The sequence below is a fragment of the Xenopus laevis genome, chromosome 6L (assembly GCF_017654675.1).
Source record: "Xenopus laevis strain J_2021 chromosome 6L, Xenopus_laevis_v10.1, whole genome shotgun sequence".
Classification (NCBI taxonomy): Eukaryota; Metazoa; Chordata; class Amphibia; order Anura; family Pipidae; genus Xenopus; species Xenopus laevis.
Genome location: NC_054381.1, coordinates 3168779 through 3193639, shown reverse-complemented (window position 1 = coordinate 3193639; position 24861 = coordinate 3168779). Strand labels below are relative to the sequence as shown.

At 45.8% G+C, this 24861-nt stretch overlaps 2 protein-coding genes across 5 annotated transcripts in view; one reads left to right on the top strand and one right to left on the bottom strand.

Moving 5' to 3' along the window:
• Positions 1–24861, top strand: part of XB5897957.S (hypothetical LOC495453 S homeolog) — a 658286-nt gene that overhangs the window by 105764 nt on the left and 527661 nt on the right.
• Positions 2099–4441, bottom strand: LOC121394801 (E3 ubiquitin/ISG15 ligase TRIM25-like). Its single transcript, XM_041566899.1, has one exon. It carries the CDS (start codon positions 4268–4270, stop codon positions 2579–2581), a length of 1692 nt encoding a protein of 563 aa, XP_041422833.1. The 5' UTR covers positions 4271–4441; the 3' UTR covers positions 2099–2578.

Sequence of the window (24861 nt, the reverse complement as noted above, 5' to 3'; positions counted from 1 at the left end):
TGCAAACTGGAGATCTGCTGAATAAAAATCAAAATAACTCAAAAACTAAAAATAATAAAAAATGAAAACCAATTGCAAATTGTCTCAGAATATCTCTCTCTACATCATACTAACAGTTAACTCAAAGGTGAACAACCCCTTTAAGGAAAACAGCAATAATCAGCATCAATCTGTTCCCTGCTGTGTAGTCACATGGGCTTATATCAGCCAATCACAATTCAGCATATTCCATACATGAAATACAAGCCCTTCCCAAACAGTAACAAGAGTCACCCAAGTCTCATTCTCTGCCTATTTTATCTATATACATAATGATCAGTTAGACCCCGCCCCTAACCCTAATGTACAGCACTGCAGTCATATATAAATATAGTATATGTGTGTCATATAATAATAACCTGCCCCAGTGGCTTCATCAGAGAGGAAACTGCAAGTCTCAGTCACATGGAGCTTTATTATTATTATTATTATTATTATTATTATTATTACAGGGAAGTGCATTGCTTGTTCTGTAACCCTATGGACAATGACACACATGACAATTGTGAGGATTTTCCCACCGGTGCCAATTCCACTGTTGGGTTTCCCAGTTCAGGGGCATCTGTGCAATTTGCTGCCCCCCAACTGAGCTGTTGATCATGTGACTGGCACAGTGCTCCCCATCCCCCCATGTGCCAATAAATATCAGTGGGTGTGGCCTTACAGGAAATGGGCGGCACTAATTAACACTTTCAGTGACAACGTAATTGTCTGGCCGTATTCTCCTTAGTCACATGATCAGAGTTTAACCAGTAAAGTCTTGGGACAATCCCCTGACATAAGAGCAGTGTTAATATTTCAGATTGATATGGCATCTTGGCTTTAATATGATCCTGCCCCTATACCCACGTAATATTGTATAACTGACTCACCCCAAGCAAAGTGTTGCTCAGCACTGATATACAATATGCGGCCAGGGAAGGGGCGGTACTGACTGGTTTAGATCTACAGGAATCAGGGCCGGATTTACATAGTGGGCGCCCCTAGGCCCACTGCCGTTTGTCGCCCCTGTCCCCTCCCCTTTTTTGTGCAAATTTTCATCATCTGGACCAATGTGGGTGTGGTTGGGCAGCATGCCGCCCCCCTAAAATCCTGCCGCCCTAGGCCCGGGCCTAGGTGGCCTTTCCACAAATCCAGGCCTGACAGGAATTACACTAATGTATCCTCTGATTAACCTATTCAATTACCGTATATACTCGAGTATAAGCCCAAAATGTGCTGAAAAATTCTACCTCGGCTTTTACTCGAGTCAATGGCTTGCAGCGCTGCAAGGGCACCGGGAAAATATATTTTGTTGGAGTCGAGGTTGCTGAGGACCTCCCACAAAGTCCACCATCACTCCCCTCAATAAAAGTGTCTACCTCGGGTGCCCAGGACGAAACAGGGGCAGCACGCAGTGCTAACGCATTTGAAAAATACCTGCTATCGCTTCCCATTGGAGTAACGAACTTCCAAAAGGGCCAGCCAGGTGCCGCGTTGCTGGAGGCGGAAGTGCAGAACAGATGACAACTTCCTTCCGGTGTTCTCCTGCTATACCGCTGCCGTCCCGAACCGCTCTCTCACCCCCCTCTGGCCCATGGAGCCCGATGCCTCCCTGCGGGACTACCTGAAATCAGAGCCGACGGCTGCAGCACAGGAGAGTTTCCAGTTCCGTATTACTTATGCTGTTCGGCAAACTGCGGGACACGGCACTGTTCCAGCGGTGGCTCACTAAGAAGAGTTGCTGCAGAACCGCACGGTGGGCCGCCTGCTGGAGGAGGCACTGCCCGTGTTCTGCTCCTTGTGGCTCCTCAACGCCCCCGGGGAGCCCCTGATGAGCTGCAGTTCGAGCTGGAGATGGAGTACAGCAGTGTTCGACAAGTCCGCCTCCCTGTCTGTGCGTCTGGCACCATGCCTAACTACACAATCAGGTACTGGGGGTGGGGTACACCCTGGTTCCTGCCCAACTAAAAGATTATGAGCTGGAGGGAGAAGAGACGAGCAGGAGAAAGGGAGAAGAGCAGCAGGGAGGGAGGGAAAAGAGAAGGAGGAAGGGAGAAGAGACAAGCAGGAGGGAGGTAGAAGAGACGAGCAGGAGGGAGGATGCTTGGAGAGAGCATCCCTCTAATAATGGGCTACACACGTTGCAGGATTGCAAGCTGACTGGGCAAGCTCATGTGCCTGCATTTATGCTGTGCCAGTGGCTGGCATGTGAATGGGCTCCTTACTAATTGCCACTACTTGACCTGTAGTTTTACATATAAAAGTACAGTCCTGCAGAGCAGCCCAGAAAAACACATTATCATCATTGTCCCCTCAATTTTCATTCTATAGTCACTACAACTTGTGTGTCCATTAAGGGGGTATGAGGCTGCACTCTCTGCCCATGTGCGTCTCGGCACCCTGCTTTGCGCTGTTCACCCTGTGATGCATTTCTCACCCCTAGGCTTATACTCGAGTCAATAAGTGTTACAAGTTTTTGTAGGTAAAATTAGGTACCTCGGCTTATACTCGGGTCGGCTTATACTCGAGTATATACGGTAATAAAGTGCCATAGATACTAACTAACGATTCTCATCCAGGAATCCCACCCGACCCTGAATGCAGCATGAAGGGGCTCAGTGAATGTGACAGTGAAGGTGTGTAAGTGTCTGATTGGCTCACTCAGCTCATAAAAGGACAGACGTCCGGCCTCATAGTCCAATGAGATCCTGATTCTCCTGCAGGAATGGATGTGGGGTAAATGTGTCCTTTTACTGTCATGTTCCACTGAATATCTGTTATTATACCATCTGTACAAACACCAGGACTTGTTATTATCCCCAATACAGGACTGACCCCCTCTCCTCTCTATACTGGGATAGGCCACCCCTACCCCCCAGCCCCCTGATTCACTGACCTCCACTTCCCAGTAATGTCGCCCTGAGGGGAAACTCCTGCTGCTTAAAACCTGAGGCACCAACTGAAATCTCTCTGGGGATTGTGGGTAATGTAGTTCTGTTAGTGAGTAGGAAGCAGATTTCCTGTCCCCTGATACAGATACACGATTATGAGCCGTGTTTATATCCAGTAACAGGTCTGTAGCCTCCTGCCCATATACAGGGTCAAATCTACTGTTAGTAATAGAATTTAATGGGGAAATACTTGGTATTGTTTTTATCAATGACACAAAAAGTTCTGAGCCTTCTCCTCCACTGGTTGATGTACCCAAATGATGGGCTAATTTTGAATTTACCCCAGTCCCAATGGCAGCTAAGCCTGTGAGTAATGTCTCTGAGATCAGATCCACATCCAGATCCCCTACAGCAGGGACCTTTATATCATGTCTCTCTCTGCCCCCCTCATTATCTGCAGCTCCATGTGATTCCCGTTCCTGTAGGACAGTGAGTGGATCTGCCATGTTGCACAGCTCCTCAATGTGACAGATCTTCCTGGACAGCTCGTCCTTCTTTATTTCCAGCTGCTCCATCAGATCAGTGAGTGTGAGTGAGAGCTTCTCTTTCTGGCTGGAGATGTCACTCAGGAGTCTCTTCTCTAGGGCTTCCAGCTGTTCCCTGATGTCTCTAAACAGCGCAGTGACTCTCTCTGTCTCACCGGCTGCTTTTTCTGCCACTTCTCTCCTGCGCTCCTGCAGTCTCTGGGCTCCTCTCTCAGTCTCCTCTCTCTCTGGCCTCAGTTTCTCCACAACTTTCCTCAGTGTCTCTTTTTTCTTCTCAGAGGCCTCACTCAGCAGCTCCACCCTGTGGCCCCTGTGCTCCTCAGACACCCAGCAATATACACAGATACAGACAGACTCCTCCCAGCAGTAATATTTCAGGGGTTCATCATGGACTGAGCATTTCTTGTCCCCCATGTCCATTGTGGGTTCTATTAAGACGTGTTTCGCTGACTTGCTGTGCATCCTCAGGTGCTTATTACACAGAGAAGCCTCACACAGGAGACAGGATTTAACAGCAGGTACATGGGAGTCACAGTAGGTGCAGGGAATCCCAGTCTCCCCCGGCTCCGGCTGAGCAGAAAGGAATCGCTCTGCTATGTTCCCCAGAGTTCTGTTCCTGGGCAGGGCAGGGCGCTCCTTAAACTCCTGTCTGCATTCAGGGCAGGAATAAGGTCCAGATCCCTCCTGGGTGCCCAGCACCCTCCCAATACAGCCCCGGCAGAAGTTATGGTCACACAGCAGGGTTACAGGATCAGTATAAATGCTCAGGCAGATGGAGCAGCTCAGCTCGTCTCTCAGATCAGCAGCCGCCATCACTGAGAGCAGGAACAGCAACTGAAGAAGAAATGAAACTGAACTTTCCCTTTTATCAAAGACAAACAGCACTTTGTACTCCTGGGAGTTAACCCTCTTAGTTTTGGATACAGTGAGTATCAGGCTCAGAAATATTTGTATCAATATCAATACCCTGAGTAGACCCCCCTCACTCATCCCCCCCAGCATACCTGCTCCCTGGGCAACTGCCCCTAGTTTTTTACTTACCCCTCCATGCAGATTCGGGCCTCCGGAGTTCACGGGCTCCATCTTATTTTTTCAGTATTCTTCAGAAGTTTTGGCGCATGCGCAGTTGTAGTAAGTTTCCATTCCCAAACAACTGCGCATGCGCTGAAAGTCACGGAAATTTACTACAACTGCACATGCGCCGAAAAATGGAAAAGCCAGTCTGATCACGAAGAAGACCAAGAAAAGTAGATGGCTGCCGTGAACTCCCAAGGCCAGATCTGCACGGAGGGGTATGTAAAAAATTAGGGGCATTTGCCTGGGGGGGGGGCAGATAGGCTGGGGGGGTAGGGGTTTACATAGAGTGCAGAGAGAGAGAGAGAAAGAGAGTCAGAAAGTTAGTGACAGAGAGAGAGACGGAGAGAGAGACAGAGAGAGAGAGAGAGGGACAGAGAGAGGGACAGAGAGAGACAGAATGCAGAGAGAGGGACAGATGATGCAGAGAGAGACAGAGAGAGGGACAGAGAGAGAGAGTCAGCGTGCAGAGAGAGAGAGTGACAGACAGTGCAGAAGGAGACAGAGAGAGGGACAGAGAGAGAGTCAGAGTGCAGAGAGAGAGAGAGAGGGACAGAGAGAGAGTCAGAGTTGTCAAGGAGCCGGGATGCTCCCACCAGGGAGGTTGTCAGGATCAAGGAGGAAGCCCACAAGGGATCAAGGTCGCGGTGTCCAAAAAGGGTTAAACAGAATGCTTATCAGAGTCCAAGCAAGAGTTCAAGGGCAGGCAGAATAATAAGCAAAGTCTAAAGTCCAGGCAAGAGGTCAGGCAACAATCAGGAACAAGATATAGTCTCAAAATAGCACACAGGAAACCCAGGAAACACACTGTAATGATTCCTATACTTGGGCCCCATTCTGGCGTCTTGGTAGCGTTTTTATATTTGAATTTGGCGCCATAGTGACGTCATTGGCGTCCTTGCGCCGACGTCGACGCAATGACGTCATTGTGCCAGTGCCGCTACCCACGTGGCGGTCATGGGCGAGGGGAGGACACGCCGCCCGGAGCTCCTGGAACTGCTCCGGGCGGCGATCGTGACAGTAACCCCCCTCACAGGGGGCCTCTGGACTACCAGGACTTGGCTTCTGGGGAAATTTGGAGTGGAAATCCCTCACAAGACGAGGAGCATGAACATCAGAGTGTCCTTCCCAGGAGCATTCTTCAGGGCCAAAGCCCTTCCACTTGATGAGATACTGAAGAGAACCCCTGGAGATTCTGGAGTCAAGGATCTTTTCCACCTCATATTCTTGTTGACCATCCACAGAGATAGTAGGTGGGGGAGGCTGGACAACAGAAAAGCGGTTGGAGGTAGCGGGTTTCACCAAGGAGACTTGAAACACGTTGGGAATTTGCATCTCAGGGGGAAGCTGAAGTCTGACAGCCACAGGATTGATCACCTCAGAGATGGAGAATGGACCTACGAACTTCGGACCCAACTTAGGAGATGGCACCTTCAACCGAATGTTCCTGGAAGACAACCAGACTTTATCACGACCTTGTAGGGAGGAGAGGGTCTACATCTACGATCTGCAAACGTCTTATGAACCAGAGCGCTCTTCTCCAAGTTCGACTTGGTTGCAGCCCAAATATCAGACACGTGGGCTGCATGGTCATCAGCGGCCGGAACATCAGACAACACAAAGTCTTGTGGGAAGGCTTGAGGATGTTGACCATACACCGACATAAATGGGGACCTTCCAGTGGAAGTGTGGCAGGCATTGTTATGAGCGAATTCCGCCCACGGGAGGAGATCAGACCAATCATCTTGACAAAGGGAAACGTGGTTCCTCAGGAACTGTTCCACAGCTTGGTTCACTCGTTCAGCTGCTCCATTTGTCTGGGGATGATAAGCGGAGGAGAACTGGAGATTAATACCCAGATCTTTGCACAGGGAACGCCAAAACTTCGCCGTGAACTGGGAACCTCTGTCAGAGAGGATCTCGGCCGGGAAGCCATGCAGGCGAAAAATGAACTGAATAAACAACTGTGACAACTCCACTGCAGATGGAAGCTTCTGTATAGGGATGAAGTGGGCCATCTTGCTAAAGCGGTCAATGACGACCCAGGTCACGGTGTTCCCACTGGAGGGAGGAAGGTTAACTATGAAGTCCATTGCCAAGTGTGTCCAAGGACGAGAGGGGACAGGCAATGGCTGTAGTAACCCGCTAGGGCAAGAATGGCTAGACTTGGAAGTGGCACAAACGGTACAGGCAGTAACAAAGTCTTTGACATCTTTACGAATTGTCGGCCACCAGACTAGACGCCGTAAAAGTTCAAGAGTTTTAGCAGGACCAGGATGTCCAGCTTGTTTGGAGCTATGAGTCTGTTGCAGGATAGGCAGACGAAGTTCAGGAGGTACAAATGCCATTCCGATGGGGGTATCAGGAGGGGCAGAAGATTCTCCAGCCAGAATTTTATCAGCAAATTGAGGGTACAAAGAAGCGATGATCTTGACAGGAGGAATAATTGGCTCTTGTCTTTCAGGAGAACGATCCACCGGAGTGAAACTTCGAGACAGAGCATCGGCTTTCTGATTCTTGGAGCCAGGGCGATAAGTCAAGACAAAGTTAAATCGAGAGAAGAAGAGAGCCCACCTTGCTTCTCTTGAGAGATTGAATGAACTCAAGATTCTTGTGATCTGTGTAGATCGTGACTGGGATCAAGGAACCTTCAAGGAGGTGACGCCACTCTTCTAAGGAAAGCTTGACAGCCAGGAGTTCTCGATTTCCTTCATCATAATTCTGTTCAGCAGGAGAGAACTTCTTAGAGAAGTACGCACATGGGTGCAACTTTCCATCAGAGGGATGTCTTTGGGACAGAATAGCTCCAGCTCCAACTTCAGAAGCATCCACCTCGATGAAGAAAGGTAACTCTGGATCAGGATGACGGAGAACCGAAGCAGAAGTGAAGGCGTCCTTCAAGGATTGAAAAGCTTCAACAGCAGGTGGGGGCCATGAGCTGGGTTTACCCCCTTTTCGGATGAGGGCAAGGATAGGAGCAATAAGAGAAGAGAACCCCTTAATGAATTGCCGGTAGTAATTGGCAAAACCAACGAATCTCTGGATAGCCTTGGTGCTCAGCGGTAGTGGCCATTCTTGGAATGCAGACACTTTCACAGGATCCATCTTGAAACCCTCTGGGGAGATGATATAGCCCAGAAGAGGAATCTTGGACACTTCAAACACGCATTTCTCCTGTTTGGCAAAGAGGGAGTTCTTCCTCAAACGAGAGAGTACTTCCTTCATCTGGGAGCGATGGCTTGCAAGATCCTTAGAGATAATCAGGATGTCATCAAGGTACACGACCACAAACTTTCCCAAGAGATCCCGGAAAATGTCATTCACGAAGAAGAATCCAGCCCCTGCAGGAGAAGTAGAAGGGCGAATAAACCCCCGCTGGAGATTTTCTTGGATATATTCCTTCATAGCAGAGGTCTCTCCTGGGGAGAGAGGATAAGTGTGACCTCTAGGAGGCATGGTTCCAGGCAGGAGATCAACTGGGCAATCGTAGTGATGATGAGGAGGCAGAAATTCTGCAGACTTTTTACAGAAGACATCGGAGAATTCCTTGTAAAAGGAGGGAATCGTCTTCAAATCAGATGTAGAAATATTCACCCTCTGGATGGGTTCAGCAGGAAGGCAGTGCTGTTGGCAGTATGAACTCCAACGGGAAACCTGCCCCGAGGACCAATCAATGATAGGGTTATGCAGGCGTAACCAAGGAAGCCCCAAGACGACTGGAACAGAAGGACAGGAAATAATCAGGAACGATAGCTTCTCTTTGTGTAAAATCCCAACCTGCACAGGCAATTCCCCAGTCGTCATAGAGATAAACTCGGATTCAAGGGGTCGGTCATCAATGGCGGTTACTCGAAGTGGAGGAGTCAAAGAAAACAAGGGGAACATTCATATACATGGCAAAGAGAGCGTCCATGAAGTTTCCGGCAGCTCCAGAGTCAATAAAAGCAGAGCCAATAATGGTCTTAGTGGACAGACGGATCTGTAAAGGCAAAAGAAACCTGTGAGAGTTCTCTTGTGGCTTGGGAGTAACACCCCCTACATGAGTCTTTCCAAGGTTACCTTGAAGAGGAGAACTCAGAGGCTTCACAGGACAGGAGTTGGCAAAATGAGATTGACCACCACAGTAGAGACAAAGTCCAGCCGTACGTCTCCGGAGTTTCTCCTGTTCAGAGAGACGAGCTCTTCCGACTTGCATAGGTTCCTCCGGAGGAAAAACAGAAGGCTGCTGGGGGGTAGGAGGCAGGGCCGCCATTAGAAATCACGGGGCCCCGTACAACAAAATTTTTGGGGCCCCCTTGGCCCCGCCCACACTGACGACCAAGCTCCACCCCATATGCCGCCCACACCACATCGCAGTTAAAAGACCACACAGACATCAGCGCTAAAAAAGTAACCCCCCCACACAAGTTCTAAAAAGTTATTGATGGTCAGGGCCCCCTTATAATAAAAATTTCAGTTAAAAAAAACTTGGGGCCCCAACAAAAAAAAATGTAAAAAAAAAAACATTGGTGGCAGGGGCCCCCTTACAAGTTAAAAAAAAATGGGGCCCCAAAAAAAATTAAAAAAAAAAAAAAAATTTTTAAAAAAACATTGGTGGCAGGGGCCCCCTTATAAGTTAAAAAAAAATTGGGGCCCCAAAAAATTTTTTTTTTGAAAAAAACAGTGGCAGGGGCCCCCTTACAAGTTAAAAAAAATTGGGGCCCCAAAAAAAATGTTTTACAAAAAGATTGGTGGCAGGGGCCTATAGAATATTAAAATAATACATTGGTGGCCAGGGGATTTAAAAAAAAAAAATACACAAACTGGTGTTCAGTAGAATTGAACTCATGGCTTCAGCACTTCAACTTCGCCTCCTCTCGTGACTTCGGGTCTTTGCCCCGTTTCAGGACTTCGGCTTCGGCTGTTTTCGTGACTTCGGGTCTTTTCGGCGCTTCGTGACTTTGGGTCTTTTCAGCGCTTCGGGACTTCAGCTTTTTCCGTGACTTCGGGTCTTTTCGGCGCATCGGCTTCGGCTTTTCGGCACTTCCGCATTCGGCAACGCAGAGGGAGGACGTACGGCTCGGGCGCTCGTAAGGGGGCCCCGGAACTTCAAAAAATGCAGCGCTGCCGGGCCCCCCTTCATGCCCGGGCCCGGTACGCTTGTCCCCCCTGTCCCCCCCTGATGGCGGCCCTGGTAGGAGGTAATAGGGGTATTTGAAAGTGAGTAGCCAACATAGGTTGAAACTTCTTGACTCGGTCCCTATCAGCTTGATGTTCTCTCTGACGGGTGTCCACCTTGACAGACAAAGCAATGAGGTCTTCAACCTGCGAGGGTAATTCTCGGGAGACCAGGTCATCTTTGAGGCGAAGAGAGAGACCATTGTAGAAGGCAGCACGATAGGCATCATTGTTCCAGCGAGTCTCAGCAGCGAGAGTGCGGAATTCAATGGCATATTCCGCTAAACTACGATTCCCTTGGCGGATCTGGAACAGACGAGAAGCAGCAGTCGCCACTCGACCGGGGGCGTCGAACACCGTCCGGAATTCTTTCAGGAAGGCTTTGGCATCATCAACAAGAGGAGACTCCTTCTCCCAGTGCGGAGATGCCCATTCAAGTGCTTTCCCTGCCCACCGAGTGATCACGAAACCAACCTTAGCTCGCTCAGAGTTAAATTCAGCAGGTTGCAGAGCGAACCTGATCTGGCACTGATTCACAAAACCACGACAGCCTTGAGGGTCACCACTGTAGAGAGGCGGTGCAGGAATACGTGGAGCAGAAGAGAAGGACTGTGTAGCCATGTCGGCAGCAACTGACGTGGGCGTTGTCGGCGTAGGCGTCAGCAGGAATAATTTTCCCAAAATCGTCTCCAGCGTGTGTCCGACATAATTTTGCCGAGCAGCTGCAAGAAACAAGCCAATAAAAACCACAATAAATGGTTTGACAGGGAGTGCAAGGCAATAAGGAACTGCCTAAGGAAAACCTCTAACCAAAAATATAGAGACCCAGACAACCCAGAGCTGAAGGCAGCCCATCACAACATACAATACCAATACAAACAGATCCTTAGAAAGAAAAAGCAAAATCACATCTCAAACAATCTCCAACAATTGGAGGATGCCCTGCAAGAAAACTCATTCTGGGATATCTGGAAAAACATGGGGACCCAACCCAATAAAAATTCCCTCCATATACAAAATGGCAACATCTGGCTAAATTATTTCAAAGATCTGTACAAAGAAATTCCCCCAGTTGAGCAAACCCTGGAACAAAAGCAGATACAGACAAAGCTTCATCTTCTGGAACCAAAAATAAAGGATTTCCAAACCCCTCTAGACACACCAATAACAACCCAAGAATTAGCAGAAAAAATAAAAGACCTACAATTTAAAAAAGCTGCCGGTACAGATGGAATCCTGCCTGAAATGATTAAATACAGCCCCCCGGAAACACATGCTGCAATAACAAAACTTTTTAACCTTGTCCTTAGTGTTGGCCACTTCCCTCAGATATGGAACCAGGGCCTCATAACATCCATCTACAAAAGTGGGGACCGTTATGACCCAGCCAATTACAGAGGGATCTGTGTGGGCAGCACAATGGGCAAACTGTTCAACAGTATAATAAATAGGCCAATCCTCACATTCCTAACCCAGCACCATGTCCTCAGCCAGAGCCAAGCAGGGTTCATGCCAAACCATCGCACCACTGATCACATCTACACCCTGCACAGCCTCATCAGGGACCACGTCCACAATATAAAACATGGAAAAATATTTGCCTGTTTTGTAGACTTTAAAAAGGCTTTTGACTCAGTGTGGCACCCAGGTCTATTCCTGAGACTTCTGGAGAGTGACATAGGAGGGAAGACATATGATGTCATAAAGAGCTCATATACTGAGAACCAATGCAGCGTAAAGATTAACGGGAAGAGAAGCGAGTGGTTCCGGCAAGACCATGGAGTCAGACAGGGTTGCAGCCGGAGTCCAACTCTATTTAACATCTACATCAATGAACTGGCAGCAGCATTAGATTCCTCCTCAGCACCAGGATTGAAATTACATGACAGCGAGGTGAAGTTCTGCTGTATGCTGATGATCTCCTTCTCCTCTCACCAACAGAGAGTGGCCTGCAAGCCAGCCTGGCAGTACTGGAGAAGTACAGCACAACATGGGCATTGCCCATTAACCCAAACAAAACGAAGGTCATGGTTTTCCAAAAGAAGAATAAATAACACAAAAATCCCTCCTTCATACTAAACAACTGCACACTGAATGGCACTGACAGCTATACCTACCTTGGCCTAGAAATCAGCCAATCAGGAAGCTTTAAACCAGCAATAGCTGCCCTAAAAGACAAGGCTTGCAGGACCCTCTATGCCATCAGAAGACTCCTGTACCACCTTAAACCACCAGTGAGAGTCTGGCTTAGAATCTTCGACAGTGTCATCGCTCCAATCCTCCTCTATGGAAGCGAAGTGTGGGGTCCTGTCACTTACCCAGACCAATCCAAATGGGATTCTAGCCCAACAGAAATATTCCACCTCGAATTCTGTAAGCACCTTCTCCAGGTCCACAGGAGCACCTCAAACTCTGCCTGTCGGGCTGAGCTGGGCAGATTTCCCCTAATGTTTGCCATACAGAAGAGGGCGCTCTCATACTGGGCACATCTACAGAACAGCAGCCCCATGAGCTACCACCATAAAGCCTGGCTGAACAACCAGACCCAGGGCAAACCATGCACCCTGAAACAACTGATCAGCACCCTGCCCACCCAAGACTCCCACCAACTGACAAAAGGCCAAATAACACAAACATTAAACATAGTCAAAGAGCAATACGTCTGTGACTGGAGGAACGAAATATCAAATTCCCAGAAACTTTCTATCTACCAATCACTGGGGAGAGAGTACAGACTGGCCCCATATCTGGAAAGGCTACAGAACCCCAAAGACAGACAGATCCTGAGTATGTACAGACTGAGTGGCCATACACTTGCTGGTTCAGGAATGACATTTTATATTGTACAGTGAATTATTTGCAGTGTAAACAGTGTCATTTAGACATAAAAACTACATCATAATAATCATGACAGAATCTCGTTAAATTCCCTATTGATCTCCAGGGCTGGGCTATAGAGAAAAACAATAGGAATGAAGGAATTCTATGATTGTTCCTGTCAGTTTGGGCAATAGAAGTTAAAGTGAGGATTTTCCTTATCACTTGCAATGTTTGAACTTGTTTTTTTTACCTTTAAGTGAACTTACAGTATGTTATAGAATATCCTATTCCTCACAACTTTGCAATTAGTCTTCATTATTTGTATCGTTTTTGAATTGTCTTCCTCTTCTACATCTTTTCAGCTTTCAAATGTGAGTCACTGACTCCGGCAGCCAAAAAAACTTTTCCTCAGTGAGGCTACAATGTTATTATTACTTTATATCCCTTATTTTTCTCTCCTGCCCCCTCTTCTATTCATATTCCAGTCTCTCATTCAAACCACTGTCTGGTAGCTAAGGTAAACAAGACCCTTGTAAAAAAAAACAACACAAATAATAAATAACGAGAACCAATTGTAACTTTAAGAGCCGAACTTCTGGGTTTTAATCCGTGCTGGGTTCCACTTCCTCTCCTCTCTGGTCGGACTCGGTCTACCAGAAACTTTACCGGGATCTTCTGGTAGACCGCGATCAACGTCCTGGGCACCCCTTCTCTAGGGGGTAAGTGGATCAGAGAGAGTTATGGTGATTCTTAATGTGATGGTAACAAATACATTTTAATTGCTAGATCATCTAGAAGAAGGAGTCATCATTCCAGCAATTCCAGTGGAAAAGGAGTGTTCTGTATGTGACAACCCAGCGATGCAAAATAAAAAAGTATTCCTCAAGTGCTGGAAGGCAATGTGTGGTAAAAGAGCAGATGAGCAATGGAGTTCTATGAAAGATTGGTTTAACCCTTTCACTACCAGCCGATATGTTCCATGAGTGAACATCTACTGCCAAGCAGTTTTCAGACATTTTTAACTCATTGCATTTAGTTAGGTTTTTTGACAAGAAAACCTACATGAAATATGGCAAATTATATATTGTTTTTTTTTGTAATGATCTGGGCTTGAACGCTGTAAAAAAAATTGTACTTATTCTGGAGCTGTAACAAAAATTTTGAGTGAAATATGTAAAAAAAAAAAGTGAAATAAAGTAAAAAGTACTTACATTTTGTGTCTTTTTTCCAAGATATCTTACGTATGCTGATAAAAACATTACTGTTTGTAAAAGCCCTGATTCTGCCTAACCCAACGATACCAAATACATATTGGTATCCCACTTTTCTTGTCCACAGGACACCCCAATAATGAAACCGCATTTTGTACAATTTTACCTCAAAACAAAACAGATAAGTGTACCTCTCTGTTAACGTGGTATATCTAATGATAGACGTTAAATACCCCCATAAGTTTGGTATTTTTAGAAACAGCATACTTCTAGGTTTTTAAAGGTGGTGTAGTTTTTTCTGTAAATGTAGTCGCCGTCACACAAACCACCATAAAACTCAACAATAGTTTTCAAGTTTTTTATTTTTTTCTGAAACACTAACACAGTCACAAAGTCAAAATTCCATTTGAGAAAAAAATCTCCAATAAAATTTTTCAATGAAGCCAGATAAGAAAGAAAAAATTGTCCCAAACAAAACAATACCACACATGCAGGGGTGCACCTAGAGACGCGGCCTCCAAACACCCCAAAACAGGGCCAATACACAAAGGCAATTTCAGCTGGAAAATTTGGGGCTGCGCTCTAAGTGGACACCTTGCAGCTTCCCAGCCTAAACACCCCCCACCTGTGAAATACCCCCCACAAACTATATATTCCTAAAAAGTGCACATCTGCAGCTATTCAGCGGCACCATCCTTTTCTTTATACGTGGTCGCAGCACCCCGTAGTAGCTTGCGGTTTAGCCTAAAATAAAGAAAAAAATTGAGACAAAGTTAGATTTCTCCCCAAAATTGCCATGAAAACTACAAAAAACCTACTAAATATCAATCTGCAACTTGTCCTGAACAAAACGATACCACACATGCAGGGGTGCACCTAGAACACCCCAAAACAGGGCCAATACACAAAAGGCAATTTCAGCTGGAAGATTTGGGGCTGCGCTCTAAGTGCACACCTTGCATTTCTTTAGTCTAAACACCCCCTTACCTGTGAAATACCCCCCCACAAACTATATATTCCTTGAAAGTGCACACCTGCAGCTATTAAGTATCGCCATCCTTACTTTCCTACATGCAGAACTGTGGACAGAGTTCTCCATAGAATTTGCAGTTTGGCGGGAAATAAAGAAAAAATCATCCAAAATTAGATTTCTCCCCAGTATTGCCATGACAACTAAAAGAAACCTACTAAACATCAATGTAGAACTTCTTCTGAATAAAATGATACCCCAGATGTATGGTTGCACCTAACGACCCAGTCTCCAAACACCCTAAACTGGTACAATAGCTACATTTGGGGTTGTGCACACCTAGTCTAAACACCCCTTACATCTAAAATACCCCCAAACTATATATGCCTTGAAAGTGCACACCTGCTGTTACTCAGTGGCTCCTCCTTTGCTTCCAACATGCAGATCTTTGGGCGCAGTTCTCCGTAGAAGTGCGGTTTGACCTGAAAAAAAAAAGTTCCAAAGTTAGATTTCTCCCCAAAATTGCCATGGCAACTAAAAAAACCTACTAAATCTCAGTCTTCTACTGAACAAAAAGATACCCCACATATATGGGTGTATCTAAAGAGGCAGAAACCAAACACCCTAAAACTGAGGCAATAGCTACATTTGGGGTTGTGCGCTCAAGATGACATCTTGCAGATTTTCCCCCCATTACCTGTGAAATACCCCACAAATTGTATAAGTACTGAACATACACACCTTTAGTTTTGTAGAAGTGCTGTCTTTGCCTTTGTATATACAAACTTCTGAAGGCTATTCTTCACAGAATTACACGGTTACAGATTCAATATTGGATTTCTCTCCAATTTCCCCAAAGACGAGTGATAAAAAGTTACTTACCTATATCAGTTTAGTGGAGCTTCTTTAGACCTTTTGTTTCATCCGTACTCATGTCATCGGCAGTGCTGGTTTTTCTTCGCTTTTTTTATGGGGGGGGAAGGTACTTTTAGAACACTAAATCTGCACATTTATGGAAAACAACCAACCTCAGTAGGCTACACCACCACAACAAAAGTGGTAAAGAAAAGAATATAATGGCTATATAAGAAGCTGACCCTAAAAGCAGAGACACATGGTCAGATTTGGGGAGAAAACTCATCTTCTTTGGGGCGACTTATCTCCCCAAACTGCCTTCCCCTGCCTTCCCTAGACTAGAATGTAAATCCACGGCGGGATGGCACTCTGAGCGCTTCATTTTCCGAAGTCGTCCGAAGTTTCCTCAAGAGGCAACTTTGGGTAACTTCGGAAAACAAAGCGCTCAGAGTGTCATATGTCGGCGATTTACATTCTAGCCGGTGGGAAGGCAGGGGAATTTAGTTTGGGGAGATTAGTCGCCCGAAAGAAGAGGAGATTTGTCGCCGGGCAACTAATCTCCCCGAATCTGACCATGTGTCTCTGCCCTAAACCTATCCTAAAAGTTTGAAATGCCATCTGTCTACATCTGCCAGTAAACCATAACTTTATTTGCACAACTGCAAACCCTGAATGTGCCAAGATCACTTTAAAAAAAAAGCTGAAGCCCCTACTAACCAAGATTCTAGGGAAACCTAATATACTTGTAAAACTTGAATACGTTGCTCAGAAATACAGCGTTAGCAACTGCACTGAAATGGGAGCTTATGAGGTATCAGTAAAGAAACATATGTGGCATCAGAGAGACAAAATCATCAGCAGGCAAGATGAAATTATCTCAAGAGTCATCACGCACCACACATTTTTAGGCGCCCTTGTCCTTCACTTACACCTCAAATAACTACACCTCCCAGTGCAGCAGGGAAAAAAACACCAAACTAAAAACAAAAGAAAAATTCTACTATTGCCCTGAACACATATAAACCAAATGCATACAATATACAATTTCCAAAGGGGATACCAATTCTTGTTATACAGTATAGCCAATCAGTGCACACAACAATTTATTTCAATAGTGTAGCTGCGTATGGTATATTATAAAACATGGTTTGAAACATAACCCAGGGTTGCGAGGGCACTTTGGGCAATAGTAACTTGTATCTCGTCTGATGCCCCTTTTTGCGGTACACTTTGCAAGCTTTTTGTGCAAATTGCTTGCCAGGAGTGGGTGGAAGAGTGTCTATAAAGTGCTTCCCAAGCAATCGAGCGACATTGTCACTAGCAGGCATCTCGGGCACTACCTCCTCTACACCACCAAACAACAGGGCAGGGATTATCTACAGCTGGTACTTATAATATGACAATTTGGGGCCTGGTACTGCTGCTTTATACACAACATAGGAATTTCGAAGGGCCACTTTTTTACCAGGCCCTTGTTTTTCGGGTGGCATTGTCATTATGTTGGACTTGATCAGTTCTATCAACACCACCCATGTTCTTACTGTACTCTTTGCAACAGAGAGGTTTGTTTTTAGGGGGCCTACCAACTCTCTGTTCTGCAATTACTGACACGTCGTGGATTGTCGTCAGCATGAATACATTTCTTGTGTCACGGTATTGGATGGCAAGGAGCTCATCATTTCGCAGGGCATACATTTCTCCAAGACTCAATTTTTTGTTTATCAGATCCCTGGGCAAACCTTTTCGGTTACGATTTACAGTGCCACAGGCTAGGGTGTCCAAGCGATAAAGGGTTCTGAATAAGAGGATGATTGTATAAAAATTATCCACATATAAGTGGTAACCTCGGCCCAGAAGGGGAGTGATGAGCTCCCATACAATTTTGCCACTGACAGTCAGGTCAAGGGGACAACCAGGGCGGTCTAATTGGGAGTCCTTGCCCTCATAAATCATAAAATAGCTGGTGTACCCCGAGCTGCTTTCGCAGAGCTTATAAAATTTGATCCCATAGCGGGCACGTTTGCTTGGGATGTACTGCCGGAATTTTATGCGCCCTTTGAAGAGGAGAAGTGATTAATCTATACAAATATTTTTGGAGGGGGTGTACATTTCTCCAAAGCGCTGTGACAGGCTATCTATAAGGGGCCTCAATTTATGTAGCCTGTCATGTCCCGGCTCATTAGGGGGTAAAGCAGTGGCATTGTTGTTAAAATGAAGAAACCGGAGCAGGAGCTGATAACGGTTTCTGGGCATCATGGCTGAAAAAACAGGGATAGACAACACTGTAGTTGTATCCCAGTAGGACTCCAAAGAATTATCTTTTACGAGACCCATTGCTAAAGTGAGGCCCATAAACCTCTTGATCTCGTTAACATCTGTGGGATGCCACGCGTGTGCTCGAGCATATCTGGGTAGGGGATTTTGGGCAAGATGTTGCTTGGCATACAAATTCGTATAGAGGACCATATCCTGTAGGATGGCCTCCGTCAAAAATAATTGGAAATAATCAATTGGTTCGAAATTTCTGGTGTCCACCTTTACACCTGAGACTGCAGTAAATGGGCTGATTTCAGGATGAAAATTACCAGGAGGCCCCCACGCAGGCTCTACTCAAGCTGCAGCATCAGCCCTATCACCCTCATCCTCATCCTCAACACCCTGATCAACCTGATCATCCACATCCTGCTCAAGCTCCATGGGCTCCTCAAGGGCAGTAACGGTGCTGCTACTCCCACCCAGGGACTCATCAGTAGACGAGTCACTATCTGATGCAGGGGGCACATACTCAGAATCAGAGTCAGAGTCACTAAACTCCTCTGAGCTAGATGCCATGCACAGAGCAGCTGCCTCTTCAGCTGAATAAAACCTTTTAGCCATGTTGCCAACAAAATCTATAGCTTACAATCAGTGAAATACAGTACAGTAAACAAAGTAATCAGAAATGGGATCTGCAGTCAAAAAAAAAGGCTGACAGCTTACTCCAGTAAAACTACTCACCAAGGCAGAGACTATAGAAGAAGAAAAAACTTAATATAAACAAATCTGGCAAAAAAAAAAGGTCAACCTCTAAACTCTCTAAACTCCCTGGAACGTTGTAGGAACAGGAAACACACTAATTTATAGTACTTACAATAAACAGCTAATAAAACACCTATCGACCAACAACTTAAATCAAAAATCAACAGATTGAACAGTGATTATTACCTGATCACTAGTTACTCTACAATATGGACAGGTTTTACAAACTATGAACAGAAACAGCAATAATGAACAGTAATACAACTATATGACCAACTCAATAAAATCAATGAAAAATTCTATAAAACAGAAAGCGATTATGCGATGCGATTTACCACTGACAGCTTTGCAAACACAGAAACTACTCACCAAGGCAGAGACTTGAGAAAAAAAAACCTCAATATAAAAAAATCTGGCAAAGAAAAAAAAATGAACTCTTGAACTCCCAGCAACTCCCTGGATCTTTCTAGAACAGAAATCTCACTATTCTATAGCAATTATAACAATAACAGCAAATAAAACACCTATGAACCAACAAATTCAATCTGATCACTAGTCACACTATGAAATGATTCAAGTTAAGAACACCTAACCACTAGCGTAACAAACCTAACGCAAGCAGTAAAAAGTAATAGAGATGAAAATTCAATAACTACAATAAAGATTGAGAACAACCAAAGATGATCAAAATGATCAGCAACACACAACTAAAAATGTAATAAAATACCTGAAACTGTGGCAAAAAATGTAATATAACAAATGCTAGCAATAAAAGGTAATAAAGAACAAAGAAGGCACAATTCAGTAAATAATAAAAGAAACCAATCAAGATGAACAATAATCAAGATGGAAAACAATCGAAAGCCAGCAAACACCACAAACTAAAATGCTATAAAAATTGTTGAAAAGGGCAAAAGGAGTGAAATAAAACTAATGGAAACAAAAACAGTGACAACCACGTATTAGTGTGCAAAATACTACTGTATATGTGTATGTGTATCAGGGTATGTGTGTGTGCTCAACTAACTGGAAAAAAATGAAACACTGCAAAAAAAAGTCAGATTAGGCAAAAATGTACAATCAAGTGTGTGTAACAGGTGTGTAACAGATGTACCTGGGGCAGGCAAGTCAGATCACAGGACACCGGGGGACCACAGCAGACAGCAGGAAGGCTCCTCGAAAATCCACAACCAACAGAGAGTGAGGAGGTGGTGTTTGGAGACTGCAGTTTTATACTCCTGTAGCTGGCATACCTTGATGACATCACTGGAGCAGGGGGGTCATCCTGGGGGTGATCACTGGGCTGGATTTAGCCAGAATATGGCATGCTTGTTGCCTAGGGGGTTCAGGAAACAGGAGCAGCCTATCAGCAGCTGCTAAATCATCTTCTAATAACTCCTGCGACATGCTCCCACAGCAGTCCTCTCCTTATGATGTCACACTACTGGAGGAGCGCTGTGGGAGTGATCACAGGGCAGGAGGAATAAGAGTGGTGAGCGTGCTCGTTGCCTAGGGGGTTTAGGCACCAGGAGCGTCCCTGTCTTCCTGCCAAATTGCCTTCTGGTGACTCCTGCGACATGCTCCCACGGCAATCCTCTCCTTATGATGTCAGGCTGCTGGAGGAGTGACGTGGGAGCCATCGCAGGGCACCAGGAAGAAGAGCGGTGAGCATGCTCGTTGCCTAGGGGGTTTAGGCACCAGGAGCGCCCCTGTCTTGCTGCAAAATCGCCTTCTGGCGACTCCTCCGACATGCTCCCACGGTAGAACTCTCCTGATGACGTCACTGCTGTTGGAGGCCGCCGTGGGAGCAATCACAGGGCAGGAGCAGCAAGACAGGCAAGTATGCTCGTTGCCTAGGGGGTTATTCTGCCCGGAGCGCCTCTCTGCACTTCCTTTGCGGCTGAAGTGCAGAGAGACAGCGCTTCTACTGAAGAACGTAGCTCCTACGTGTCTGGCACTTAGAGCCTTTTTAAGCCAGAACGTAGGAGCTACGTTCTTGACACTTAAAGGGTTAAAGATTCGATGTCTAAATTGTTGAAGGACCTAGTAGGAACAGTCACAGAAAGTGTGATACAGAAAGTAGGTCCCAGTGTTTCAGGAGTGGATCCTAAGATGCCAGCTGAAGATAAGGGGCAGCAAGATGTAGCCAATCGGCAGTTCAGAAGAAGATGAGGATTTAATTGTATTGGATGTGAATTGTTGGACCAGCCCTCCTAAGGTGGAAGCAGCCATCAGACTTGTGGCACATAAGACCACGTTGCCTGTGGATGAGGGTGTTTCACTGAAAGATCCGGTGGAGAGAAGGCAGGATACAGTGTTAAAAAAGGCTTATTCAGTTTCAGGATTGTTTTGTAAGCCAACGGTACCAGTCACATGTGTGGTGAAGGCATCTAAGATTTGGCTGCAAGAGATAGAAACAGAACTACAACCTGTCGTAGACAAAGGCAATGTAAGTCATTTGGTGGATGATATAAAGGTGGCAATTGACTTCATTACTGACGCATCATTGGATGTCCTGAAGTTGGCAGCCAGAAATATGGGGTATGCAGTGGCAGCTAGGAGAATGCTGTGGCTAAAACACAGGCAAGCACATACCCCTTCCAAGTTTAATTTGTTCCCTTTCGAGGGGGAGTCGCTGTTTGGGCCAAAGCTAGACAATATCATTTTGAAAGCTTCAGCGGGCAAGAGCTCTTTTCTGCTGCAGGAAAGGTGAGAGAGATGTCAACCGGTTCGTGGAGGTTGGGCAGACAGGATCTCTTACAAAGATGCTAAGGCCTATAGGCCTGGAAGGCAATTTAATAGACAACCATTTGGGAAGAATCAAATGCACGGTCAAGCCAAAAAACAGTCTAAGCAGGACAAGGCTAAACCTTTCTAAGGGGCAAGACTACTTCAATTCCAGGCAGTCTGTGCAAAAACTACAATGGACAGGTGGGTTCTAGAAGTCATTTCCATAGGTTATCACTTAAGAGTTTTCAGAAAAGCCAACCAAGGATGTGTTTGTGAAATCAAAAGTTCCGAAAACAGTAGAAGCTCATCAGGCAATGGAACACATTTTATTAGACATATTGGAGAAAAAGGTTATTTTGGTAGTACAGGGAGGTCAGCGAGGACAAGGTATCTTTTCTCCAATCTTCCTGAGGAAGAAGTCGTCCAGAGAATTCCGAGCTATTTTAGATCTACTGGTAAATTCGTTCCTAAAAGTAAACTCTTTCAAGATGGACACGCTAAGTCAGGGGTGTCCAAAAGGTAGATCGGGATGTACCAGTAGACCTTTAGCTGGGGATCAGTAGATCTCAAGACACTGTCAATAAACAGCTTGTCTAAATCACCCTCCTGTTTCATGCTTTATTTCAGATATTTATTCTGTTAAAGTTACACAAGAAATAGTTGTTTATTAAATATAGCAATATAAATTCTCTCATTAATCAATACAATATTTAAGTAATATTTTCCATGGAATAGAATGCTAACAATGCTATTATGGATGTAGATCACTAAAAGTAGACCTCCCATTAGTAAAGTATGGGCACTGCTGCGCTAAGTATTATTTCTCAGAACCTACAGTTAAACGACTGACTGGCAAAGATAGATTTGTGAGATGCATATCTTCATGTCCCAATTTACAAAAATCATCAAAGATTTCTCCAATTTTCAGTGATGGGGGAGCACTTTTAGTATCGAGCATTTCCCTTTGGGCTAGTGTCTTTACTGAGAACTTTTTCAAAGGTTTTGGCTCCAGTTATAGCCATAGTTATAGTCTAAAAGACATACAGATTTTCAGTTATTTGGATGACCTCTTGCTAAAGGCTTCAAGCAAACAAGTTCTGAAACATCATGTGCAGGTGACCCTTATGGTACTGGCGGAACATGGGTGGCTGGTGAATTTTGAGAATTCACACTTGACCCCGTCGCAACAGATGAAATTTCTAGGATATCTAGTGGATACCAAGCAGTTGCGACTATACCTTGTCCCAGGCCAGGTGGAAGACATTATTCAAATGGTGCAGGATATCACGAGGTTCCCTTATACCATGGCACTTATCTGTCAAGAAGTACTAGGGAAACTAGTAGCTATGAAGGAAACCGTCAGGTAGGCGATGATTCATCTTCAACAGCTCCAGTTTGAGCTTCTACAGCAGTGGGAAAGGGGTGCGCAATCCCAGCTCATACTTCTATCACAACAAACAGTGAAGAGTTTAGAGTGGTGGTTAAACCCGATCAATCATTCCCAGGGCAAGCCAATAGACTGCCCATCATGGCAAATAGTTACGATGGATGCCAGCAGCCTAGGAAGGGGGGCTCATACTCTATTTATGTCAGCCCAAGGCCTATGGCCACCAGAGGCAATGACGAGGCCAGGGAGCTGAAGCTGTGTTCCAAGCACTAATAAGCTTCAGGAGCCAGCTTGGCAAGGCAGCGGCCTTCATTCAGTCCGACAATATATCGACAGTGAAATATATCAGGAAACAAGGAGGGACTCTCAGCAAAAAATTGTTGAGTCTGAATTTGGAGATTTTCGCCTGGGCAGAGAACAATCTCCCGGACATGTCGGCAATTTATATCCCTGCCTGTCAGAATATCCTGGCAGATTTATTGAGTGGAGAGACACTCCACCCAGGGGAGTGGGAGTGTCACCCAATACCAGAACAAGTGCCAAGCACCCTGGTCTCGGCTTCACCAGTAGTGTGACCACCGTTGGGCTTCGGGAGGAGCCCTCAGCTTACTTGGGTGCCACCTGGACTTAACGAGGGGTGCAAGGCGAGATGTTCTGGCTGGCGAAGGGGCACGGCTGTTAGCAAAGTCTTTTGGGCTGAAGGTCACGGTACAAAAGGATTAGGCAGAGAAATGGTCAGACAGGCTGGGTCGAGGCAGGCGGATATCAGAATCGTCAGGCAGGCAAGGGTAAAACCGGGTTGTCAATCAAGGGGTTAAGCAGGAAGAGTTGTCGCAGGCAGGCAAGGGTCAGGATACAGAATGCAGAGTAGTCAGGGAACAGGCTGGAATCAATACCGAATAATCAAGACAAACAGGTACAGGAACAGATGCACAAGGCTCAGGAACTACTAGAAACCAAGTTCTATCACGGGCACTGGCTGGGGATCAGAATGGGCCGTAAATACACTCAAAGTTCGCGCCAAAACGTGCACCAATGCGACGCAATCACACCATCGTGCCTGTACCTTTAATAGGCACTCAGGCGCACCGCGTACGCCCTAATAATCAAAATGGCACCTAGGCGGGCGTCCCCACCGGTGGAGCGGCGGGCGACCCTGCCGCGCAGGTAATTTTAGTACAGGGAGTTGTGGCAGGAGATTTTCCAGACCTTAGCAGATCATTGGGGTCTTCCTCAAATATATCTCATGGCTACATCCAGGAACAGGAAAGTAAGAACATTCTGCTCCTGGTGCCCGGAGAGGCAAGCATTGTGTCAGGATACTTTCAGTCTGAAGTGGAGGTTCAAACTGGCCTTTATATTTCCAGAAATCCCGGTTATCGCAAAGGTATTGAACAAAATTCAGAAAGACAAGGCAAGAGTTATAGCAGTGTTGCCATGGTGGCCAAGAAGGCCTTGGTTTGCCCAACTATTTGCGATGGCATTGGACAGTCCAGTCAGGCTACCTTGTCAACGTGAGTTACTGTCCCAAGGCAAGATATTCCACCCGAACCCACAAACATGGACTTTGACTGGGTGGCTTTGGAGCGGCAGGAGCTGATAGAGCTAGGGCTCCCAGATATGGCTATTGACACACTTCTGGCAGCTAGAAAGCCATCAACAGAAAGCACCTATCACACAATGTGAGAAAAATTCAGGGAGTGGTGCACAGTGTCAGGAATTTCTTTTACGTCACCAGCTGAGTCGGCAGTAGTGAATTTTCTGCAGTCAGTCTTAGAGAAAAATCTCAGCCTAGTCACCCTGAAGGTGCAAGTGTCAACCTTGTCAGCATTGACGAAAAGCAAATCAGCGGAGTGTCCTTTAGTGGCCCGGTTCATTCAAGGGGTCAAACATCTAAGACCACAAGTGAGACCAATCCTGCCATATTGGGACTTAAATTTGGTCCTTCAAGCTCTCATGGAAGAACCATTTGAGCCTCAGGAGTCGATTAGTTTGGATCTCTTGTCAATGAAAACAGCTTTCTTAATAGTAGTAACTTCAGCATGAAGAGTGGTGGAAATCCAAGCTTTGCTTAGGAAAGATCCGATGAAGGGAGGTTGTACCCCCCGAAACTTTGATGTTGGTGATGATATGAATCAATAAAGATCCTTGAACAAAAAGTTGCTGTTGCTAAGGGACCGTG